Source organism: Euleptes europaea, chromosome 14 (assembly GCF_029931775.1).
Source record: "Euleptes europaea isolate rEulEur1 chromosome 14, rEulEur1.hap1, whole genome shotgun sequence".
Taxonomy (NCBI): Eukaryota; Metazoa; Chordata; class Lepidosauria; order Squamata; family Sphaerodactylidae; genus Euleptes; species Euleptes europaea.
In genome coordinates, this window is record NC_079325.1 from 57487958 (window position 1) to 57511125 (window position 23168).

Below are 23168 nucleotides of genomic sequence, written 5' to 3' on the forward strand. Positions count from 1 at the left end.
CTGGACTTTTACACAGCATGCGTGTTTGCCATGACTGCACATTTTCATGGAAGGGGTACGTTGGGCATCTCAAGAGTCTGATCCCCATAATCAAGAGATGTCCACTGCCACTGCCTTGAGGGAAAGGGCTGCTTGACCCTTTCCCCACCGGCCATTTTTCTCTCCCACTGCCTTTACCTCATGGTATTTTAGATACGTTCATTTGTTTGCTTTATCATGTGTAGGTAGGCCTCTGATCTTAATTTCTTTGTGCCGAGAAAATTCTGGGTCATCCCTGTTTGGTAATCTAGAGAAAGGGCCTGAAGCAGTCTTTGAAGGTGAACAGGTGGAATCGAACCCCTTTATCCGAAGGCCAGGACCGGGCACTGCTGGGAGGGGGGCACAGGGCAGCCCTTTCCTTATTATAGCAGCAGCAGAGTTTATCTGATCCCCCCTCTGGTGACCTTTCACTCTTGATTTTGCTTGGCTTCTTAGGACTTGGCCATGTACATAAATGAAGTCAAACGAGACAAAGAAACACTGAAGAAAATAAGTGAATTTCAGAGTTCCATAGAGAACTTGGTGAGTTGGAGAACTGCATTGGTGCTTTTGTTCATCTCTTGGCATGCATGTCTGACACTACTGGGGGAAGAGAGGAAAAATGGGGAGCTCTAGGAAAAGCCCCACTCAATTTGTTTGTCTCAGTGTAGGGATATTCTGTGGTCATGATTCTGATATTTCCTAACCTGTGTAGAAAGCTGAACAGTGGCAGGCTTGCTTGACATTTAGCAGGGAGGGGACATTGTTTTCAGGGTTTTCAAGAGCTTTTCCCATTCTCCCCCCCAACTTACTATGAGACTGGGCCTCAAATGTGCCCAAGAAGCAGAGGCACAGAGACTGAGCTTGCCCCTCAGGCCGGAGGAATGCCCACAGAGCAGGGCTGGCGCGCCTGCACCCAGGTATCCATTTTGTAGGTAGATACGGCTGTGAACGTTCTTTACAACAGCAACAATGTGGCTTAGCCCAAGTTTGGAGTCGAGTGTTGCTGCGTAAATGGTGATGTCTAACTGGGATTCTGCGTGTGTGTTCGGCCAGGTGCTTTTCCCCTCAGGGGCTGAAGTCCCTGGTGATAGATCTTATTGCAGCTTATTACAGAAGAGCTCCACGCAACTCTGGCACTGCAGTGTTAGCCCTCTTTTCCTCTGAATTTTTCATAATTGCCTGGAGATTCCCTCCAGGGGTCACCTTTTCATGGATTGAGAGTAGAGCGCCCTTCCAGTGTGTGAGGAGGAGCTGCTAACAGGTCATGTGAATCCAGCCACAGGGATGCACCATTCAAATCAAAGCACGGTTAGCCAGCGAGGGAGAGGGGCTTTCAGAGCCTCTGTCACTCGGAGTGCCCTGGGAGCAACAGTTCCAGCCCCCATTGAAAAAAACCATCCTGTGCTGACACCCCAGAAGAAATTAAACAGTGTGATTCTTTTAAGAAGATGCACCCCAAAAGATGGAAGGGTGGGAATGGTCAGACGCCGTGTACAAATAACACCCCCTGTTTTCCTGCCCTCCTCTGGACTTTCCTCTTTTCGACAGTCTGTTCATGTTTTTTAAAAAATGTCTTAAAAATAGGAAAGTTTCCCATTCGTATCAGTCTAAGTTAACGCTTCCCTACTTTACCCTGCAGCCAGTGAAACTGGAAGAATATGGAAGGCCAAAGATTGACGGGGAGCTGAAAGTACGGTCGATAGTGAACCACACGAAGCAGGACAGGTGAGGGAGGCGGTGGGAGACCCTGGCCGGAGGGCAGCGAAGGAGCAGCAGTCTTCGCCTCTTGGTTCAACCATTGGTGCATTTTATACCACAAAGAGGAGCAAAGCAGCTCCCCCCCCCTTAAAACAGATTCTCTGCTCTGTGCTTATCTGGATTTTATTTGTTTGTTTTAAATATTTACCCCATCCTTCTCCCCTTTGGGAATTCAGAACAACTTACAGAAATTAAGAGCATGCACAAAATAAACCATCTAACTGTCCATCCACAATATTCCATCACAGAGTGATGGAAATGTCCCCAACAAGCGAAGCACAAGAACACGCTATGAGATAGACCAAGTGCCGTTCAGCTGGCTGCCTGGCCTGTTGAAACAGCTTGTGACACTGAGGTGTCGCAAAAAGGCTGAGCTGAGGGAGAGAGAACTTCAAGCACAAAGAGCCCAGATTGTGAAGCTCCTTTAAGGTTAAAGCCAGCACCTCAAATTCAACCTGGAAGCAAGTAGCCTGCCCCCATAAAGCTGTCAGAATTGGTGTGTTGTGGGCCTAGCAGTTTGCCCCGGGGGAAAGACAGGCAGCAGCGTTTTGGACCAACTGCAGGTCCCAGGTTGGCTTCCAGGGAGGCTCCACAGAGAATGCCTCAAAGGCCCTTTCTGCAGTTTCTTCACAGGAAGGGCACCTAATGAATAACAGCAGAAAACTCTGGCCTTCTAGACAGCCTGTTCCTTTTCAATGCACCTTTGAACGATTGTGTGTACACAAACACACAATTTCAGTGCTTGTTAATTCATGTTTCAGGTTTATATATTATCAGTTGTAAAGAAAAATCTTTGCAATTAATATTAAAGAAACACACATACCATTCAAGGCGGAGAGGGAACTGTTCAGCCACGTTCTCCACAAGACCAGCGCACGGGTCTTGGACTTTGTTGGGGAGGGGGAGGATTCGTGATATTTTGGGATACACGTTGGAACAGGCTCTGAGCCTACCCGGCTTCTGCTTTGTCAATGTTATGCAGTCTCTTCTGCTCTGAACATCTAGATCCTTTTTATACCAGTTGAATGGTCCAGACTTCCCCTGGAGCATCCTGGAAATGGCGGTTGGGTGAAGCCACAGAACAAGGGTTCCCACAGGGGAAGGAGTGACCAGTTTAGAAGTTTTGTGCAGATCTGTCCTTTCAAGTCTGGACTTTAATTATTTTTTTTGTGTGTGTGTGTGTGGTTTTTTTGGGCAGGTATTTATTTTTGTTTGATAAAGTGGTGATTGTTTGCAAGAGGAAAGGCTACAGCTACGAGCAGAAGGACATAATTGAGTTGCTCTCATATAAGATGACAGACGACCCCACGAACAACAAGGACATAAAGAAGGTAGGAGGCTGAGGAGCATCTTGCGACTCTGGGTGCCATTTCCTGACAGTGGAGGGAGCAGCTTCCTTGGGGAGGAGTCATGGTAGAGCCTCTGCTTGGCATGCAGAAGGTCCCAGGTTCAGTTCCCAGCATCCCCGGTTAAAAGCACCAGGCAGTAGGTGATGCAAAAGACCTCTGCCTGAGACCCAAGAGAGCCGCTACCAGTCTAAGTAGACAAGACTGACCTTGATGGACCAAAGGTCTGATTCAGTACAAGACAGCTTCATCTGTGTTTAGGTTGGGGTTGTGGCTCACTGGAAAAGCATCTGAGGTCCCAGGTTCAATCCCTGGCAGCATCTCTAGCTAAAAGCACCAGGCAGTAGGTGATGTGAAAGACCATTTTCTGCCTGAGACTATGGATAGGGTGTACCAGTCTGAGTAGACCAGACTGACCTTGAAGTGCCAAGGGTCTGATTCCGCTTCATGTGAGAGGCAAACAGTGGAGCTGGTCAGGAGAGAGAGAAAGAGGTTCTGGGACTTTGGAGAGCCAACACACAGCCCAGGGGGATTTCACAAAGCAGCCCAGGTAAGTGAGGAAGGTGCAAAGGCTGATGTACGTGTGCAAGGGCCAAGGATTATTGGCAGGTGCAAATTCAGAGGCAGCGTGGATGAGTACCAGGCATGAGCAGAAGTGTTGGGGCCTACTCCATACAGGTGTGGGGCAGAGCAGCATAAACTCTGGATTGTGGTATCCAGAATAGATTCTACTGTCAACCCTGGGCATGCACAGAGAGGGGGCCATACCACTCTGCACATCTCCAGTGAATATTGTCATTGATCAAGCGGCAATTTTTCAAGGCAAGCCAGTAACCCCTTGGCAAGCTGGCCATCTATGGGTTGTGCCACTTCAGACTTCACCCGGAGGGGGCTCACCCCTAACGCCTGCTCCTCTCCCCAACGTTGTGAGTGCCAGGGAGGGAAAGAGCCTTTAGCCTGGCTTTCTGGGTGCCATGTCATCCCCAATCTATCATCTAAAATAGTACAGTCCCAAAGCAGGTTTTTCAGCCAGCTCTGCTGTTTATGTGACTCACGAGCTTGATGCGAGAGCTGGCGGATTGTGCCAACGTCCAGGAATGACCACCAGAACCACTAGAGCTTATAGAAATGCAGTTGTTTATTTACAGTGCTATATACACACTCTCTCCACCTTAACTCCCAACACAGACTCACAGAGTCTTACACTTATATACAATGCCACCTCCAGGCATCAATTAGCAGTACATGCTTAGTCACTTTCCAGGTGCAACACCACACCTCAGCCTCTGGCCTCAACTGGATCTGGCCAGTATAATCAGGCCTCCTAGGGGCTTTCCAGGCCATTGCATCAGTCTATGGTTGACAGTTAGATCCCTTCCATCTAAGTCTGCCTGTCACAGCTAATATGACAGCCTTGCACATTCCAACAGAGCTAACTGATTAGTCCTCACTTGCCAGGCTGTGCCACTGTCTGCCATGGGTTTTTTGAGGCGAACGAGTTAGCAAGTGACTTTGGGGGCATCATGATATGTGACCTCTTGGGAAATGGTTCTCCTTGTTTGAACACACGAAGTTGCCTTCTGCTGAATCAGACCTATGGTCCATCACAGTCTGTATTGCCTACTCAGACTGGCAGCAGCTCTCCTGGGTCTCAGGCTGAGGTCTTTCACATCCCCTACAACCTGACTGTTCGAACAGGAGATGCCAGGGATTGAACCTGGGATCTTCTGTGTGCCAAGCAGAAGCTCTGACTTCCACTGAGCCACAGCCCCTTCCCACTCTCTGGGAGGACGGTGGGGCCTTGCGTCTTCCCACTCCTGGGAGCCAGGTCAGAATTGCAGGTGCCCCACCTGGTGCATCACCTTTTAACAAACTCTTTCTTCCTCTCTCACGCTGTCCAGTCTCATGGGAAAATGGTAAGCCACGCCCACATATTTGTGCAGATGGTCTTTTCCTTTACAGTGTAATAATAGTTACATAGCCCTATAGAATGTTTAAAGCACTTCACAGCCCTTGTTTTGGTAGCCATACATTAGCCCTGCAGAGAAGGCCCAGGGGTCTTCTCCCCATATCACCAGTGAGGCTCAGAGGGCAGTTTGCCTGAAGAGCCTCTGGGTTGTGCGTTTGTGGCAAGAGCATGTTTAAGGCTGCATTCCTTTGCACATGTGTTGGGGAGTAAGGCCCACTGTTCATATGGGACTTGCTTCTGAGTAAGCATGGTTAGGATGGGAGTGTGTGCTGCTAGATGAGAATCACTCATGGTCCTGCCCCTCACATGGCAACCGGTGGCTGGGGCACAGTCTGTCTCCCACTGCCACAACCCCTGGTAGGACTCCCACAAGCTTTCCTTCCCATCCCAGGAGGGATTCTCCAGTACAAAGCCAGATGCCCTACCTGGGTGACCCGCAGCTTGAATGAGCTGGTGCTGGGGGCTCTGGCTTTGGAAGCCCTTGGTTGCCCTGCTTCGGCTGGCGGGTCACAGTCTCCCATTTCCCTTTGCAGTGGTCATACGGCTTCTACCTAACTCACCTTCAAGGCAAGCAGGGCTTCCAGTTTTTCTGCAAGACGGAAGAGATGAAGAGGAAGTGGATGGAGCAGTTTCAGATGGCCATGTGAGCACCTCGGGACTTTGCGACTTGCTAGCGGCAGAAATCTCGTTTCCGGTCCTGAGACTCCAGCACTCTTTCCTTCTCTGCTTTCCTAGCCCAGCCTCCTACAGAAAGGGCCGTAATACACATCTTGTTCTGTGTTCATGTCTCCAAGCAAAGACCTTCCATCCAGGACCTTTAACCCTTTAAATCAGCCTGCCCCTCCTCCAGGGAGTCAATGTGATGTAGTGCTGAGAGTGCCTTATGAGAACTGACAGACCTGAGTTCAAATCCCCACGCAACTATGACGCTCACTTGGTAATCTTAGGGGGTTACCGCACTTTGTATTCCCAGCGATGTATTAAGAGTTTGAAAATGTTATAAAAAACATCGCTTTAAAAGGGTTTTTGGATACCACGGCTAATAAATGGTTGGAAGACATCTTCACAGCTAAAGGGGCCAAACAAAGTGCGAACCGTATTTTTTATAACATTTTCAAACTCTTAATACATCGCTGGGAATACAAAGTGCGGTAACCCCCTTAGACCGGTCACTCTCTCCCAGCCTAGCCTACCTCACAGGGTTGCTGTGAGGATAAAGGGGAGGAAGGGAAAGCCCTGTACGTCACCTTAAACTCCTTGGAAGAAGGCCAGAATAAAAACATGATAGATACATAGAAAGGAAAGCTAACTTGTTTCTCACCTCCCCATTTTATCCCAACAGCAATCTTGTGAGGTAGGTGAAGCTGAGAGGGAAGGTTCACCCAGGGAGCTTCATGGCAGAGGATGGGGGTTTGAACCTGGACTTCCCAAGTCTGACATTCTCAGCCACAACCTGCAATATAGGGATTCTTTATCACTGTTTTTATATCTTTCCTTTTCTCTTTACGCTCTCATTTCCTCTTCTTGCTCTTTTTCGTTCTTTCTTTTATTAAAAAAATATATGATCTCAGGCACAAAGGGTGCAGATCAGCTGAACCAGGTTTTGTTTAAATGCAATGTTGGTTGACCAGAGAGGAAGCTGAAAAGGTTTGCAACTTGTAATGTATGTTGGCTGTTTCCATGTGGATGTTGTTCATCGTGGATGTTGTTCCACTTTGACACAGCTCCGCATGACATTGTTTCGTGTTCGTTCAGCTTTTGTGTTCTCCCCGCTCTGTGGCAATCTTTCCCAAACCTGGCTTGAAACAATCTTTTTAGAAAGATGGCAGTCAAGATGACTTTGGGTACTGTGCGGATAGGAAGGGGTTCATTTGTGTAGGTCCCGTCCATACTGGTTCCATTTCCCTTATCTCAGTTCTTCTACTATTCTATCCCCCCGCCCCCCCATACACACACACTAACACACACCAGAGGACTTTTTCTTGTTTTTTAATTTGGTCATTGACAGATCACTGTAGCTTTATATCATTATAACAATCAACTGCAACAATATTCTAGTTTTCATCTTTTTTAAAGTAAGTTTTGCCTTTTCATTCTGGAATTATATCTCTGCAACAAAAAGGGCTAGAAAGGGAGGAACTAGTACACTGTTGTAAGAGTTATTTATAGTGTTATGTTGACCTGTCGATTACCGGGTTTTTTTTTTAAAGCCATATAGTGGGAAGGGGGAGTGGTGGCTGTGGGGTGCTGAGGCACAGAACCCACAAGGGAAGCTGTGGGGCAGGGCTCCGTTGCCGCTGCACAGGCCTCTGCATTCAGAGCGGCAACCAGAGCTACACAGAGAATCTCTGCCTTGTGGACAGAACCTCTGAGTGCCTGATGCTCTCTGGGTGTCCAGAGGAGCCATCTGGGGGGATTTTAGAGGGTCACAGTTCCCCCAAGAAGCAGCTGACTATGGCAGGGAGAGCAGATTTGGCCCGCTGACTTTTCCTGGTGTGTTCCTCTCTCAATCAGGTCCAACATTAAGCCCGAGAAGGCCACAGCAAACAACCACCACTTCCAGATGTTCACATTTGAGAAGACAACCAACTGCAAAGCCTGCAAGATGTTCTTAAGGTGAGGGGGGAGGGTAGTTTCTTGGCTGAAAGGACCATCTGGGCCAGATGTGTTGTGCATTCTGCTTTCCCTGTCACCACAGGGGGAAGTCTAATATAGATTTTCAAAATGCTGTCTTCCTTCCTTTTGTAGTTGTTAGCCTTTACACTGCCAGTGGGACTTCTGTGTCATTTTACTGAGCAGGCATGAATGCAGCCTGTTGTGGGTGTGCTTCCTGGGTGGGCTGAAGTAGAAAGGTGAAGGGTGCTATAAGTGTCAGGCTCAGGTGTCTATCTCTAGCATTTCATAAGCACACACACTCAGGCAGGAGATCCTAAGCTATGTTACTTTATTAAGAGCAATAAAGACATATGAAAGAAGTTGACTGCCTTACACGCAGGTAAGGCTGTGAATGAGTTCAGGTATCCAGGTTACAGAATAAAAGCATTCTAGACAGAGAAAGTTAATCAAAACAAAGCGAGGTCATTCCGAGATGGTTCCCAGGCTGGGAAGACATGACATATTCCATAGCAGTGGCATATCTGTGGTAAACGGGACAAGTGAAGACTGTACACAGTGATTGCAGGCATGAGAACTCCAAACCCTGTCATGTTGCCAGGACCTGGGCCTACTCACGTCAGGTAGCAAAGCCCTGACATTCTGCCCCCTTTAGGGCCCCCCTCCCCTACGAGTGACCGGACAGGGCTTGAGGGGATAAGTCTTGTGAAAATGACAGACTAGGCGAGGGGCTGCTACATGATGTTCGGCTACCCACTCATCATGACCTGGACCCAAATGCTTCCAGCGGACCAGGTAGTAAAGCACACCCGCCCGAACTCGAGAGTCCAGTATTTTTGATACCTCGAAGTGTTCCTCTCCTCCCACCAGCACCGGGACTTCAGGGGTGGGCTCAGGATGCCATTCCGGTGCGGGTCTGTGTTTCTTTAGGAGGCTAATGTGGAAAAACGAATGGATGCCTCTCAGCGATTTGGGAAGACTGAGCTCCACTGTGACTTCGTTTATGAGTCGTGAGACTGGGAATGGCCCCACATATTTTTCACTCAGTTTTTTAGAAGGCCGCAGGGAGCACTGGTTTTTTTGTGGACAGATATACCTGGTCCCGCACCCCAATGTTCCCTCCTGGGGATCGGTGTTTGTCTGCTTGTGTTTTGTACTTGCTCTTGGCGCGTTCCAAATTCTTCTGCAACCAGGGCCGGGTGGTTTGAATCACATTTACCCAGTCAGCCACTTCAATATCTCCCCCCCCCCAGAGAGATCCACACTGCCAAAGAGTCTGAACTCTTTACCATACACCACTTGAAATGGACTGAACCCTGTGGATTGATGTGAGGAATTGTTATACGCATACTCTGCAAAGGGCAGCAAGTCCACCCAATCATCTTGGTGGTAATTTACATAGCAACGCAAATAGCACTCTATAACAGAATTGACTCGCTCAGTTTGTCCATCGGTCTGAGGATGATAGGTGCTGGATAACCGTTGTTCCACCCCCATTAACTTCAGGAAAGCTGTTCAAAACCTAGCTACAAATTGAGGGCCCCGATCCGTGACCACCTTGCGCGGTAAACTGTGATATTTAAAGACATGTGACACAAACAATCACGCCAGTTCTTGAGCCGTGGGCAGTCCTTTACAAGGGATTAAGTGTACCTGTTTGGAAAAAAGATCAGTAACTACCCATAGTACTGTCTTCCCCCAAGTGGGAGGCAGGTCCGTGATAAAATCCATAGCAATAACTTCCCAGGGAGCTGACGGCATCTCCAAAGGTTTCAGGAGACTGGGCGGCTTTCCCATCTCCCGTTTAGCTGTGGCACAAATGGGGCAGCTACGGATGAAAGAGTCCAAGTCAGTCCTCATCCCCGGCCACCAAAATTGTCTGCAGAGCAAATGTAGGGTTTTAACAAAGCCAAAGTGCCCTGCAGCTTTTGACCCATGGCTCCGATGCATCACCTCCCTCCGCAGAGAGGCTGGCACATACAGTTTATTTTCTTTGCACCAGAACCCCTCCCTCAGTGTCATCTTATCAGGCAGACTGCTTGAGACTCCTTCCTCTCCGTAGGCTTCAGTTAAAGCAGCTTTGAAAGAGTCTGGAAACCTGACTTCCGGTACAGCGCTGGTCCAAGCAAGATGTCTCTCAGGATCCTCCCTGAGGGAATCCAAGGAACGTTCGAATAGGGGTGAAATTAAACACCCCACCCCAGTTCTAATCAGGGGACTGGGGAGCAGGAATTCCTCTTAAGCCACGAAGAGCGGTTTTGACTCCCATATCCTCTGAGAGAGCTGATAAGCCTCCCGGAGATATGGATGGTGTCCCACGGGCAATTGAGAGGATTACCATCGCCATGAACGTTTCCTAGGCTTGAGGCTTCGACCTCCTTTATCTATCAACACTTAAAAAACAATATCATCGAAATGAAAACCTCACCATCCAAAATCTGAGTAAGTTACAAGAAGTCTTTTGTTCTTACCTTGAATCCGACGCTTTGGAAGATTGATATAACCATCAATGCAATCCGCACCTCTCTGCCCAGAATATAAGTGACTTTGTAACTTTAAAAAGACTATAGATAAGCGGCAGGAGCCTTATCTACTCGATCATTACTTAGACACAACAAACGGGACGCTTGAAAGACACTCTAGCCACCAATTAGATGCTGAGGTGTTAAAAGAGGTGGGAACAAATGGGATAAATTCCTTTGGAGCTGACGTCTTTCCGAATTAAGAAGGTCTGCCAGCCATGTTCTCCCTGGAACGATCTTGAGAACCCGAAGACAGCTAGGAAAATATTCTCGCTGTATTACCAAGCAAAACCATCAATTTTGCAGGGGAAAGACCATCACAGGAACTCGTAGGGTCAGAAGTGTGTCTCCCTTGTGTAACGGTCAAAATATTCCTATCACTTGGAATTTAACAAGAGGAGACGATGGAAGGTCCGCGAATTAACAACACCCTGTTCACCCCCTCTCCTATAGCTGAGCTAGAGTGTCAGTAAAACTTGACTGCTCTCTAAAACCACACTAATTGTTTTACAACAAACAGAAGAAACTGCAGTCATTTAACCCCGGGGAACCCATAAAATTGATGAATAGGAAACTGACACAAGACCTCGACTCCTGCCAGCACACTTAAAACAACACTCCTTTGATATTGGTGAATCTTTGGGACTCTTTTCAGAAATAAACATGGAAAAGGATGATAAGAAGATACAGGAAATGCTAGCAAAACATGCTGATGCCTTTACTAAACAATATGAGCAAGTATCCAAGCAACTGGCTCAGTTAACCAGCATATTGACTAGTCTAACTCAAACCACTAACCAGTCTAGTGAGAAATTGGACATTTTGACTAGTGATATTAAAAACATGAAATCTCAAATCGCTAAAATGAAAACGGATATGGGAAAAATGGATATATCAATTAAAAAGGCAGTTGAAGAACAGAAAGAGATTAAAAACAAACAGATAATTCAAGATAAACAAACTCAAGCTATGCATATCCAACAAGAAAATGCTAAGGACCAACTTGCTATGAATGAGATGAAATTAAGGCAATCAAATGTCCGTCTACGTAATTTTCCAGAAGAATTGGGACAAACCAGAACAACCATCATAAAATCATTGGCTGACCTGATCCATGTAAATGAACAAGATCTGGACTATGCAATAAACAAAATATATAGAATACCTTTACCCACAAGATTGGAGAAGACAAAGGCCAGGGATATTATGATTTCTTTCTATGATATCAGGATGAAAGACTTCATTATGCAAACTTTTTATGACAACCCTCTTTCAGTGAAAGGAAATTCACTTATAATACTTAAGGACATTCCGCAACATTTGATGATGAAGAGAAATATCTACAAAGAATTTACTGGGGTATTGAAAAAGAATGGAATAAGATTTTGCTGGACTTTCCCACAGGGTCTTATTTTTACTTACAAAGAGGTCAGATTCACCATTACTTCACAGGAAGATGTGGAAAACTTTCTGAAAAATCATGAAATAAATCTAGCTGGTCTGAATCATGAACAATTGCAAGAACAAGAAGAGAAGAAGGAGTCATTCTTGACACTTGGACAAAAAAGACTTGATTCTAAAAATATCAGAAGTGTTGGAAAAACAAAAACTCACAGCAAGAACAAAATTAAAAGGAAGCATGCAGTCCATGGGTGATAGAGAGACACGGAGGGCTAAATAGGGAATTATATTATGACTAGTGAAGTATGCTATTATTGATCTAATCCATTAATTTTAAGGATATTTTTGGGCTTAAAATCTGTTACTATATTAAACTAATAATAAACATGTAATAATTGTAATGAACTAGATAATTAAGAATTAATCTGTAACTAAGTTAGAAGTATTTTTTTGGATTAGAGTTACTATACAAAAGAGTAGATAAATTTACAATAAGATGGAGGAAGGTGAGGGAGAAGTCTTTTAATTAATTTTTTCTTATTAATAGATGAAAAGGCTTTTTGACAACGTTGTTAAATTCTTTATTAGTATTATCTGTGAAATGAATATGTTGCTGAAAAGTTACCCAACAGTAAAGAATTGTGAAAATAATAAAAATTTTATGAAAAAAAAGTCTGGAAACCCATCTAAGGGAAGGGTCTCTTGTGCCTCTTTGGAAGAGTCTGGCGACCCTCCTAGGGTCTTTGAGCGGGTTAATACGGCCAGCCCAGGCACAACTCCCCTTTGCTCAGGAGTGAAGAGAGAGTCCGTGGAGCGCTCCAGTTTGCCCTAATACTGGGGGAGACAAGAAAGTGCGTCTGCAAGCTGATTTTGCTTGCCAGGCACATGCTTTAGCACAAAGCGGAATTTTGAGAAGAATTCTGCCCACCACACCTGTTTTGCTGTGAGCTTGTGCGTACCTGTTAAAGCCTCTAGATTTTTATGGTCCGTCCAAACCTTGAAAGGGGTTTCTGCCCCTTCCAAGAAATGCCTCCACACCGTGAGAGCACGCTTAACCACGGCCTCCTCCTTTTCCCATATGGGCCAGTTCAGTTCTGACTGAGAAAACTTCTTGGAAAAATACGCGCAGGGCTGCAGCTGCCCCACTTCTCCCACTTGTAATAAAGCCCCTCCCATCGCGACCTCGGAAGCATCCACTTGAACAATGAAAGACTTTTCCCAGTCTAGATGTTTGAGCACAGGCTCCGAGGTAAACAGCTCCTTTAGACTGTCAAAGGCTCTCTGACAGTCTGGTGTCCAAACCAATTTGGCGGAGGGTAGGTTGGCGGTTGCTCCCTTCCCCTTCATCTTTAACAGGTCAGTTATGGCCAATGCTATTTGTGCAAGGTTTTTACAAAATCCCCTGTAGAAATTTGCGAAACCTAAGAACCGCTGGAGCTGCTTGCAAGTAGAGGGTGGTTGCCATTCTAAAACAGCTCTGACTTTCTCGGGATCCATTGCTAGATCCTTGTGCGAAATCACGTACCCCAAGAAGGTCAGTTTGTCCTGATGGAATTCACATTTTGACACCTTTGCAAATAACTGGTTGGCCCGGAGGCGTTTTAAGATGTCTTTGACTAATTTCACATGTTCATCATAGGTTTTAGAGTAAATCAAGATGTCGTCTAAATAAACGATCACTCCTTTAAATAATAGGTCATGCAGAACCTCATTAATCATTTGCATGAAGACTGCCGGGGCGCCCTGCAAACCAAAAGGCATGACTAAATATTCAAATATTCCAAAGCAACTTGAAAAGGCGGTTTTCGGTACATCCTTATACCTAATTCGAATGCGGTAGTACGCTTCAACCAAGTCCAACTTTGTAAAAATGTGGCCCTCCTTCAGATGGCTGAATAAATCTGGAATTAAAGGAATCGGGTAGGCATTAGTCTGGGTGACTGCACTGAGCCTACAGAAGTCTATACATAAACAGAGATCTTCTGTCTTTTTGCGTACAAAGAAGGAGGGGGCAGAATAAGGAGCGGACGAAGGTCTGATGAAACCACGGGCAAGGTTCTTGTTTAAGAACTCCCTCAGGACTGCCTTCTCCTTCGGGCTCATGGGGTAAATCTTCCCCTTCGGTAGTCTGCCCTCCCCCACCAGTTCAATCGCACAGTCAGTCTTACGGTGTGGGGGGGGGGGTAGTACATCACACTCCTTCTCATTAAATACATCAGCAAATTGAGCATATTCTTTGGGGAGCTGAGGGGGCAGTGGGTTTGGGACCTCTGCCGCCATGGCCGCATTCTCCCGAACGGCCACTTCTCTCCGGTGACGATCGCACTGTGGCTGGGCAAAAGCAATAGTTCGGGCCGTCCAATCAATGGTGGGACCGTGCCCTTGTAACCCTGTGTCCTGTTTGGGTCAGTCCATGTTCAGCCACTGCTGATTTTTCAGGTTGGCAAAGTCTGCAGTATCTTTCATGTTCTTTTATCCTTGTTTGTATGCTGCGTTGTGTGGTCCCGATGTAAACTTGTCCACAACTGCAAGGTATACGATGTACTCCTGCAGAGGTGAGGGGGTCTCTTTTGTCTTTTGCTGATTGTAGCATCTGTTGTATTTTCTTGGTGGGTTTAAACACTGTTTGTAGGTTATGTTTTTTCAATAGTTTCTCCATTCGCCTTTGCTACGATCATGAAAGATGCTGCAGACTTGGCCAACCTGAGAAATCAGCAGTTGCTGAACATGGACTGACACAAACAGGACACAGGGTCTTATTCCAAGACATTGAAATACTGGACAATTCTACCAACTATTTTGTCAGATTGCACAGAGAAGCCATTGAAATTCATAAACATCAGCACAACTTTAACAGAAAAGAAGAGAGTTTAAGAATGAATAAGGCTTGGCTTCCTGTCCTGAAAACCTCCAGACTAACAAAGGCTACAGTCCACAATAGCCATGCAGATTAGCTTTGGATTCCACATGTTAACAGATCATTTCAGGATACAATGGTTCCATATTAACATACCACACCCTCATTAGCACATTATCTTGATACTTGCAGGACAATGATTAGCACATTACCTTTGATACCTTTTCAGGACAATGACTCAGCTCAAACCCAACCCCTTTCTGACTATATATTACTCTTCCTACACACTTGACAGTGAGAGACACTGTCCTTCAGTGTTACCCCTCTGAAGATGCCTGCCACAGCGGCTGGCGAAATGTCAGGAAAGAAAATACCAAGAACACGGTCACACAGCCCGGATAACCTACAAAAAACAATATAGCATGTCCCAGCTGAAAAGTATATTTTAGAAGCATTTCTTGCACAGGCAGAACCATACTGCATTCTTGATGGCTGAATCTCATAGATTGGATTAACAGAGCCATCTGTTTTCTGCTGAAGTCAATTCTAGTGGATTTTCACACAAAACATCTGGATTTATGTACTCTGTGTGCACAGATTGTAACCCTGTCTGTCTGATTTCAGCACACTTTCTGAAGTATTCTTCAGGATTTCTAATGTCATAATCACTGTGAAGGCTCACAAGCTACTGTTCCTTCTGATTGGCCCCCAGGAGGTTGGAAAAATTCCGTGGCCTTCCCAAGTCTCCACTAGGTGATGGCGTCCCTTTCCCTTGCTCCCCAGGGGTGTAAAAAACAAACTGGTAGCCACATGCTGCCACCAGCGATACTGGGAGTATCTCCTGCTAAATGGAGTTGTATGGCTAGCACTCTGAACCTGTTGCCATTTAGAGGCTCTGCCAAGTTGCTGTGACACCAGCTTCACTCCTACAAGGGGGGTGGGGTGGGGAGGAAATCTATCATAGTTTTGCAATTTCAAGCTGCCGTGCTCCAGGAATGGTGAGCTTACCCACTGCCCCTCTCCCATTACCACACTTCAAATAGCAAGACCAAATAGGCATGGTGTATTTCTAGAGATCAGGCTTAGAGCATTCAAAATATACGGAAGTTTAATAAATTAATAAAAAGAATACATATGCTCTGTTCAAGCAGTCAGGCTGAGCAAGGGTGCTAAGGAAAGGTGAAAACATACAGTTCCATTTCCCTGCACTTGGAACTTATCTTAAACAGTGTTTAAATAGGACAAGCTAGCTTTACCTGAGGTTGCAATAGTTTAGAGTTCAGCATGACCTTACTTCTCTGTGTTAGGTCCTTTTCCCATTGTCTCTCGCTATGTGGACAAGATGGGGTCCCTAGGTAAAGGCTTGTGCTGCTAAGTCAACAGCAAGAGTAAGAGAGGAGAATTTTTTTGTGTCCAGAGAATTTATAATCTACCTGGCTGGGGGTGTCTTCCCAGCCCCCACACTTACTAGCTTCAAAAGGGCCTCCAAGATGAGCAGCAGAGGAACAGGGTACCTCTGGGGTACCTCCAGGATCCAAATCCCAGTCAGGAGCCAATGTTTTGGGGAAAGGCAGATTTATAAATGTGTCAATAAATAAGTAAATAAATGTGTTTGCAGCTTTACTGGGAGGGAAATCAACCTGTGTGACCTTGGCATGGGGGAAAACGGCCATGTGCGCATAGAGGACATGTGGCCACTGTGGTCCAGGGCTACCCACCTCCACAAAGTCCAGTCTCTCTGTATATTCTTGCCAATCACATCCCCTCTTGAAACATGTTTGAGATAGTTTACTACAAAATTAAAATATCCGAGGTCTCATTGCCATAAAAAAATGCATCAGAAAAGCAGATCTGTTCTCATGTTTCATTTCCTAAGAATTCCTAAATCTCCAGGTCATATAATCTGTCCTGGGCTCCTGTAAATCTTCTTCTCATTTCAAATGAGCTTGTTTTGGGCAGATTCCCAGGGGATTGTATGCTGATGTTGTAATGTGCTTGGGACTGGTGGGGGGAGGTGTCACACGTTTAGCTAAACAGCAAGTACAATTATCATCAAGACTGGCCATGCTCGGTGCATGTAGAGTGGGAAATCTTTGCTGCTTGTGAGAGCATGCCCCAGTAACAGACAGACCCCAGTAACAACGGGAATGGAAAAGCAGCCTCACTTCTAACCTTTTACTAAGTGCCCTGTGTGTGTGGAGTGGCACAAATGCTTGTGATGCAGCCACCCCAATCCAGAAAAATGTGAGTTTGGAACAATAATTTTGCTTCCAGATTGAGCATCATCGGTAGGGAATTCCTGGTAGTGCTTCCCCTGGCAGTTGGTTAATGTTTGTGACGCCCAGCCTTGATCTGTGAGAGGAGGGAGGCTCAGAGAACAAACTGACCTTTTCCAGTAGCCCACAGTGGATCTGTGAACGTTGTCAGCACTGCGTTGGCAGTGGTGTTTGTGATCCTTCATCAGCACTGGACAGCTTCCTTAGATCAGTTCTGAGACAGGTTAATTTGAGTTTGATTTGGATTGGGGTATGTCTTGGCACGACTCACGCAATGCAGGCACTGTATGAAACTTCAGAGTCGGTAACAGGGGTCCGCATTTGCTTCTAACCTCTCCTCTCTTCTCAGAGGGACATTCTACCAGGGCTACCAGTGCGTGAAGTGCAAAGTCGGTGCTCACAAAGAATGCTTGGAGGTTATCCCACCTTGCAAAATCAGTAAGTTATCCCAAGACAGAAGCTACTTTTTGTAAATTAACTGAGAGCCTGTAAGGAATTGGGGGGGGGGCAATTTGGAATGTGTAACTGGCCCACCCCAAAATCTCACCCCTCCAGGAGCCTCTAAGCTCTTAGGGTCTTGAGCAGGCAGATATCTCCTCCCCATCCCGCTGCCTTTTATCCTTTTCCTTTTCACTGACCCCATCTGTTCTCAGCACCCCCTCCCTTCTGAAGTGTGCTCTCAGTCCTCACTAGGCCGCTATGCCAGGGTCTTCTTTCTTTTGCATAATTTACAAAGTCTAGTTCCCCCCACCCCCGCATTGCTGTTCCTGCACCCCCACAAATATATGAGCATACATTCAGATAAACATAGGGAATTGACTTGCATGTTTGTGCAGGGCACAGTAAACCAGGATCTCTTACCTCAAGAGGTGGCTGTGAGTAGCAAGTCTTTAGTAGGAACAGGATGACAGAGACCTGATTCAAGAGGAATACAGAGTTTATTGAGGGATTTGGTACAATAGTGTGTGTGTGTGGGGGGGGGACTTATCCTAAGTAAGTGCTAGCAGTACTAAAAATAGCAACAATTAAGAAACTTTCAGCAGAGCTACTCCAATCTGGAGCAGGAATTAATCTTTGAGCTAAAGGCATGGAAAATGGGGAACAGTGGTTTGGAAAATAGGTGGGGGGTGGATCAGTGGGACAGCAAAGATTACCTGTCCTGTTCTGCAAAGAAATCAGATGGAGGAAGGAGAGGAGGTCCAGAGTGTGCTGGGAGTCTGTTGCAGTTTAGCTGGGATCCAGGATCAGAGACTCTCCTGGCTCTAAAGTCAGGTCAGTTATTCAGTTTTGCGCCCATAGCATAAAATGAGTTCTTTTCAGGAAAGAAAAGATTACAACAGCGGATAAAGGAATACTTGAGAGTAATCAAGGGAAAACTATAGAACTGACTAAATAGCACCAGGAAGGGCAGTTTTTGATTCAATTATAATTCAGGATTACAAAAACTGGAGATATTAAGGTGAGTCATGTATTTGGTGATAATGGAAAGTTCTGAATTGGAGGTTGCAGACTGTCACAGGGCACTTGACATCCAAATTGTGTTAGTGGTCAGTGACTGCATCTCATGTAGAATACAGGAACGGGCATCGCTGTCTTCTCACCTGGCATGGCTTAATTGCTGTTGTCCTGTTGGCACCCCCTGATTTCTCTCCAAGAGGCTTCCTTGGAAGCGGTTGCTGTGGTTGTCATCCCAGGATGCTCTGCTGTGTCCCCTGCTGCACGGCTCCCTGTGAGACACAAAACATGGCAGTGTTCCCCATGTTTGGTGTGTGCCTCATGGGACTTGTTCACAGTGGTACACTGGCAGTACGTCCATTCAGGTTGGGAGGGAGGGTGCACAGATGAAAAAGGGCTGGGAACACCAGGAGAGTCCTCTCAGTATGCAGAGACCTCTTGTGCTACTTTTGTCACCCCCACCATCACCACAACCACACAGGGCCTCTTGACTCTTTGATATTGTCACTTGACAATAAGGCCGTGTCAAATGTGCTTTCTGCTACATGTAGAAGCACATGCGGGGGCGGGCTATCAGGCAATGCCAGCCACCAGTGCAAATAGGCAGTTAAACTTTTGTTGGGCACAGAGATTCACATTTTGAGTTTTCAGACAACATATTTCAGGATGCACTTTTTTCCCCCCAGGATGCATTTTTCAGGATAAACTTACAATGTGTTCCTACTTCCCCTCTCAAATGCAGCTGTTTACCCCAGAGGTTACTTAAGCAGCACATCATTTCACTGCCCTACTTTCCTTATCCCAGAGAAAGAGGGGACCAGTCTGAGGTTGCTTCCACATGGAGCTTTGGCTCCGGTTTGACTATCAAACAAGATGGGGTGGGGAGGTGGGAAGCATCAGCACGATCCTGTCCTCCTGCCAGCCACCTTCCAACTTCCCCCTGATTTGCTCTGCTTGCTATAGCAGAGAGCCAGCATGGTGTCATGGTTAAGAGCAGCGGACTCTAATCTGGAGAACCGGGTTGGATTCCCCGCTCCTCCACATGAAGCCTGCTGGGTGACCTGGAGCCAGTAACAGCTCTCTCAGAACTCTCTCAGCCCACACAGAGACAGGCAATGGCCAACCACCTCCGAAGGTCTTTTGCCTTGAAAACCCTACAGGGTCGTCATACGTCAGCTGTGATGTGACAGCACACACACACACACATACACACACACACACTTGCTATAGCAATATCGCCGCTGGTGGTGTGGGGCAAGGGAATGCAGGCACAAGGGGATGGCTGAGGAAAGTGTGAAGAATGCCCTCACATGGGTGCTCTGTGGCTGCAGCTAAGTTTGCCAGGTTGTCCACCGGTAGGCACATCCAGTATGATGGTCTAACTTTCCAAGGCCCCTCTAGAGGCGCACACCAGTTTGGAAATCCCTCGGTTAAATTCAGCACAGATTCTTCTTTTACTGTCTGCACAATAAAACTTTGGTGGCCAGAGGGCAGGTAGCAGCCCTTTGGAGGCCCGGCCTGATATTATTAGAGAACAGATTTTAAAAGACGAGTCCCTGCCCCAAGGAGCTTACAGTCGTGTTTTAGAACAGTGGAGGGGACCACAAAAGAAAGGGTGGGGGTAAGCGATATCCAGGATAACCAGCAGGGAGGGGGTGAGGAGCAGAAAGAGTGGCAGACCAATCCAGCAGTACAGTTCCAGCTCCTCAGAAGGTGTGGCAACGAGAGTGGTTGAAGCTCGGGGGAAGAGTCTCTTATTTTCTGCTCAAGTTCCACTCATTTATTTCACTGCTTTATTCTCTGTTTTGATTTCAGGTTCTCCAGCAGACCAGGTAAGCTTCTCCCCAGAAGTAAGGACAAGCATGGCTGGTGGCAACTTGTCCGTGGGTTTCCCCGGGAGTGGCATAGTGCTGCCCTTTTTGCATAAAGGATGGGGCTGGATCCCTTCTATTAACGGGGGTACTTTCCCTTGGCATAAGCCTTCAAGGGGCACTGCCTCCTCAGTCAGGGAATGCTCCTGGCACCTTGGAAGTGTCACCATCAGGAGAACAGACCTTCCGGGATCCAGCCAAAGTCTTAGCAAGCTTTCAGACCACTCTGGATGCTTTCTCTGGCCAGCGCCACCTGCCTACCCCTTTAGTTCAGGGATACTTTCCTAGTACATTTGTGGTAAGGGTGAAATTTGAAATGGGGGCTTCTTGTCTTACCACTGACACTCTGAAGAATAATTCTGCATTCTTTTTGCTCAGATGCAGGCAAAGGAAGAGTTTGAGTTGATGCTGCCATGTTTTGTGACCCAAAATTGAGAGAATCAGAATTAAAATCTCTCTCTCTCTCTCTCTCTCTCTCTCTCTCTCTCTCTCTCCCTCTCCCCCTCCCTCCCTCCCTCCCCCTCCCCCCTCCTCTCGGCAGGACTCAGTGAATGTAGGTAAGTTTGCGGCTGCCTGGCTCATTGTTCTTATTTTGTTTCAGGATAACCCCCCAAAAGACTCGTATTACTGTTCATTTGCTTGGACAAAATCTGCCAGTTAACAGTTTGGATGCTGAGTGCAGATGAAGCTCCCTTGTGCTCAGTCATCCCTGAGGTGGGGGTGTCACACTTGCGGGGGGGGGATGGGATGGGAGCTGAGCACACCTTTGGCAAGGAGGAGCCAACAACAGCAGTGATTTCATGTTGCTGGTGTGGACCATAAGTATATTTGTTGCTTTACATGATTTTGTGAGCAAAAAATAGATTGGTCTCTGCCCCAAAAGAGATGGGCATCCAAAATTCTGGGGGAAACAGGGGAAAGAGAGGAGGGAGGGAGGAGAGCACAGTTGTGCAGGCTTTATTTAGGGTGTTCCAACATGGATGTTTCTCTCCACCTTGGCTTGCCCTGCTGTTCTGGGAGGCATCCTCATGACGCCTTCCTCTGTCCATCCTGCTTCTGTGGTTTCCCTCCACTTTGCTTCAACTTTCCCCCAAACTGGTTTGGTACAATCTTTTTGAAAAATCAGTCAAGCTGCCTTAGGATGCCATCTAGATAGGAAGGTGTGTGTTTTTGGAGACCCTTGGTGGTTCTTTCTTTACCTCAGTTCCTCCCATCACCACCAGAGGGCTTTTTAAAAAACAATAGATAACCAACAGATTATTTATTGTAATGTTATAAGGGGAAAGATGCAGGCTGCACCTTTCCCCTCAACAGCAACAGAAATGGCTGCTTTTGTTTTTAAATGAAATCTGGGAACTACTGGATAGTTGATTGTTGTAATGTTACAATGCTATAGCAATCTTCCAGTTACTGATATTATTGAAAAGCCCTGTGACAGAGGGAGAGAAATGGTGGCCAAGGAGGGCTGAGGCAAGGAAAGTGCGAGGAAAACTACTGTCTGGGTGCTCTGTGGCTGCTGTGAATGTCTCTTAATTCACAGCAGCAGCAGCAAGACTTAACACAGAGAATCGTCTCTGTGTCGAAGCTGCAGATGTTCTTTTATTAGAGTTTTCACGTGAAAAAGTCACACGAAAAAAAGAAATTGTGACGTGACCCCCCCTCCCCAAGAGCTGCCCTGTGTGTTTCTGTACATGTGGAATGTATGAAGGGGAAGGATCTGAAGCCAGGCAAGGGAGGGTTGTGGGCCAGGGACCTTTTCCAACATGTGGCTTCCAGGTCTCCTGTCTCGTAGTGTTTGGGGGCATGCCTGGCCTCCTCCCTGCCCCAGGGTCTGAGCTCCGACTGTCAGGGGCATGCAGAAATAACATGTTTGTTTTGCTGCTCTTGTGCCAATTGCATCGGAAAGCATCTGTGGAAGCTTTCCTTCCCGGGCCCACGACAGGCCTCCAACCCCCAGCAACTCCTCCACCTGCAGACTCCCATGGTTTCGTGCTACGAAAGGAGTTAGAGTTAATTGAACTATGTAAGAAAATGCATTGAGCAGTTATTTCTTTAACTGCCAGCAGATGGAAGCCTTGCTTTACCAACACTGCTATTGAACACACATGAAGCTGCCTTATACCGAATCAGACCCTTGGTCCATCAAAGTCAGTATTGTCTACTCAGACCGGCAGCGGCTCTCCAGGGTCTAAGGCAGAGGTCTTTCCCATCACCTGCTCGCCTAGTCCCTTTAACTGGAGATGCCGGGGATTGAACCTGGGACCTTCTGCATTCCAAGCAGATGCTCTACCACTGAGCCACAGCCTCTCCCCACAGCCTCTCTGTTAAAGTATCCCCTACTCTTGTGGGGGCCCTAACATGACAGGCATATTTGAGGGGGCAGGGAAATATAGGTAATATAGCATAGGCAATATACCATCACCTGGCCATCTTGCATCAACTTTCAAACAGTTTCTTCCTTGTCTCTAAAGCTGCTGATTTCCTGCTTTGTTCTAGGTCCCAAAATGGTGGCAGTTCAGAATTACCACGGCAACCCAGCTCCTCCAGGGAAACCAGTGCTAACATTTCAGATGGGAGAAGTGATAGAGCTGCTGCGGGGGGACCCGGAGTCCCAGTGGTGGGAGGTGAGTCTCTGTTCATATCCAGTAAATAGTACCGTGTCCAAAATAATTCACAAGGTGCATGACTAAAGCATCCTGGAATATTTCTGGATATCACAGAGTAGCAGCGTCGAGGTTGTGGCAAAAAAAGCCCTGAGCCTGACCGTTACTCTTAATTCAGGGTGGTGGGCTCCACCCTTGTGTGCTGTCCTGAAATGGACAAGACATGCCCATCTGGGGACACCCCCACCTCCAGGAACATGTACATGCAAGTGGTATAACCAGGAGAGCCTCCTGTGGAGAGGACAAATGAGTCTCCGGAGAAAGGCACAGGCTGCAACTACCTCTTGCCCTGGTTGGTGGCAGCTGGAGCTGCTGCCTCCCCATGTGGGGAGAACGTCCAAGATGGCGCCATCTTCTCAGAGTGGCTTTGCTGGCATGATGCTGTCTTGGGTGGCAGGATGACTGCTGCAGAAGTG

The 23168-nt window shown here is 46.9% G+C and overlaps 1 protein-coding gene and 1 non-coding gene across 2 annotated transcripts in view; one reads left to right on the forward strand and one right to left on the reverse strand.

Annotated features, from left to right (window-relative positions):
* VAV2 (vav guanine nucleotide exchange factor 2) overlaps positions 1–23168 on the forward strand; it is a 293174-nt gene that overhangs the window by 248126 nt on the left and 21880 nt on the right. The window contains exons 12-19 of the mRNA XM_056860968.1: positions 475–561; positions 1661–1746; positions 2978–3110; positions 5628–5737; positions 7609–7710; positions 17113–17201; positions 20034–20050; positions 22561–22713. Coding sequence (XP_056716946.1) covers positions 475–561; positions 1661–1746; positions 2978–3110; positions 5628–5737; positions 7609–7710; positions 17113–17201; positions 20034–20050; positions 22561–22713 — 777 coding nt within the window. The remainder of the gene's footprint in view (positions 1–474; positions 562–1660; positions 1747–2977; positions 3111–5627; positions 5738–7608; positions 7711–17112; positions 17202–20033; positions 20051–22560; positions 22714–23168) is intronic.
* On the reverse strand, positions 22325–22399 carry TRNAS-GGA (transfer RNA serine (anticodon GGA)). Its single transcript has one exon. It is a non-coding gene; the product is annotated as a tRNA-Ser (tRNA).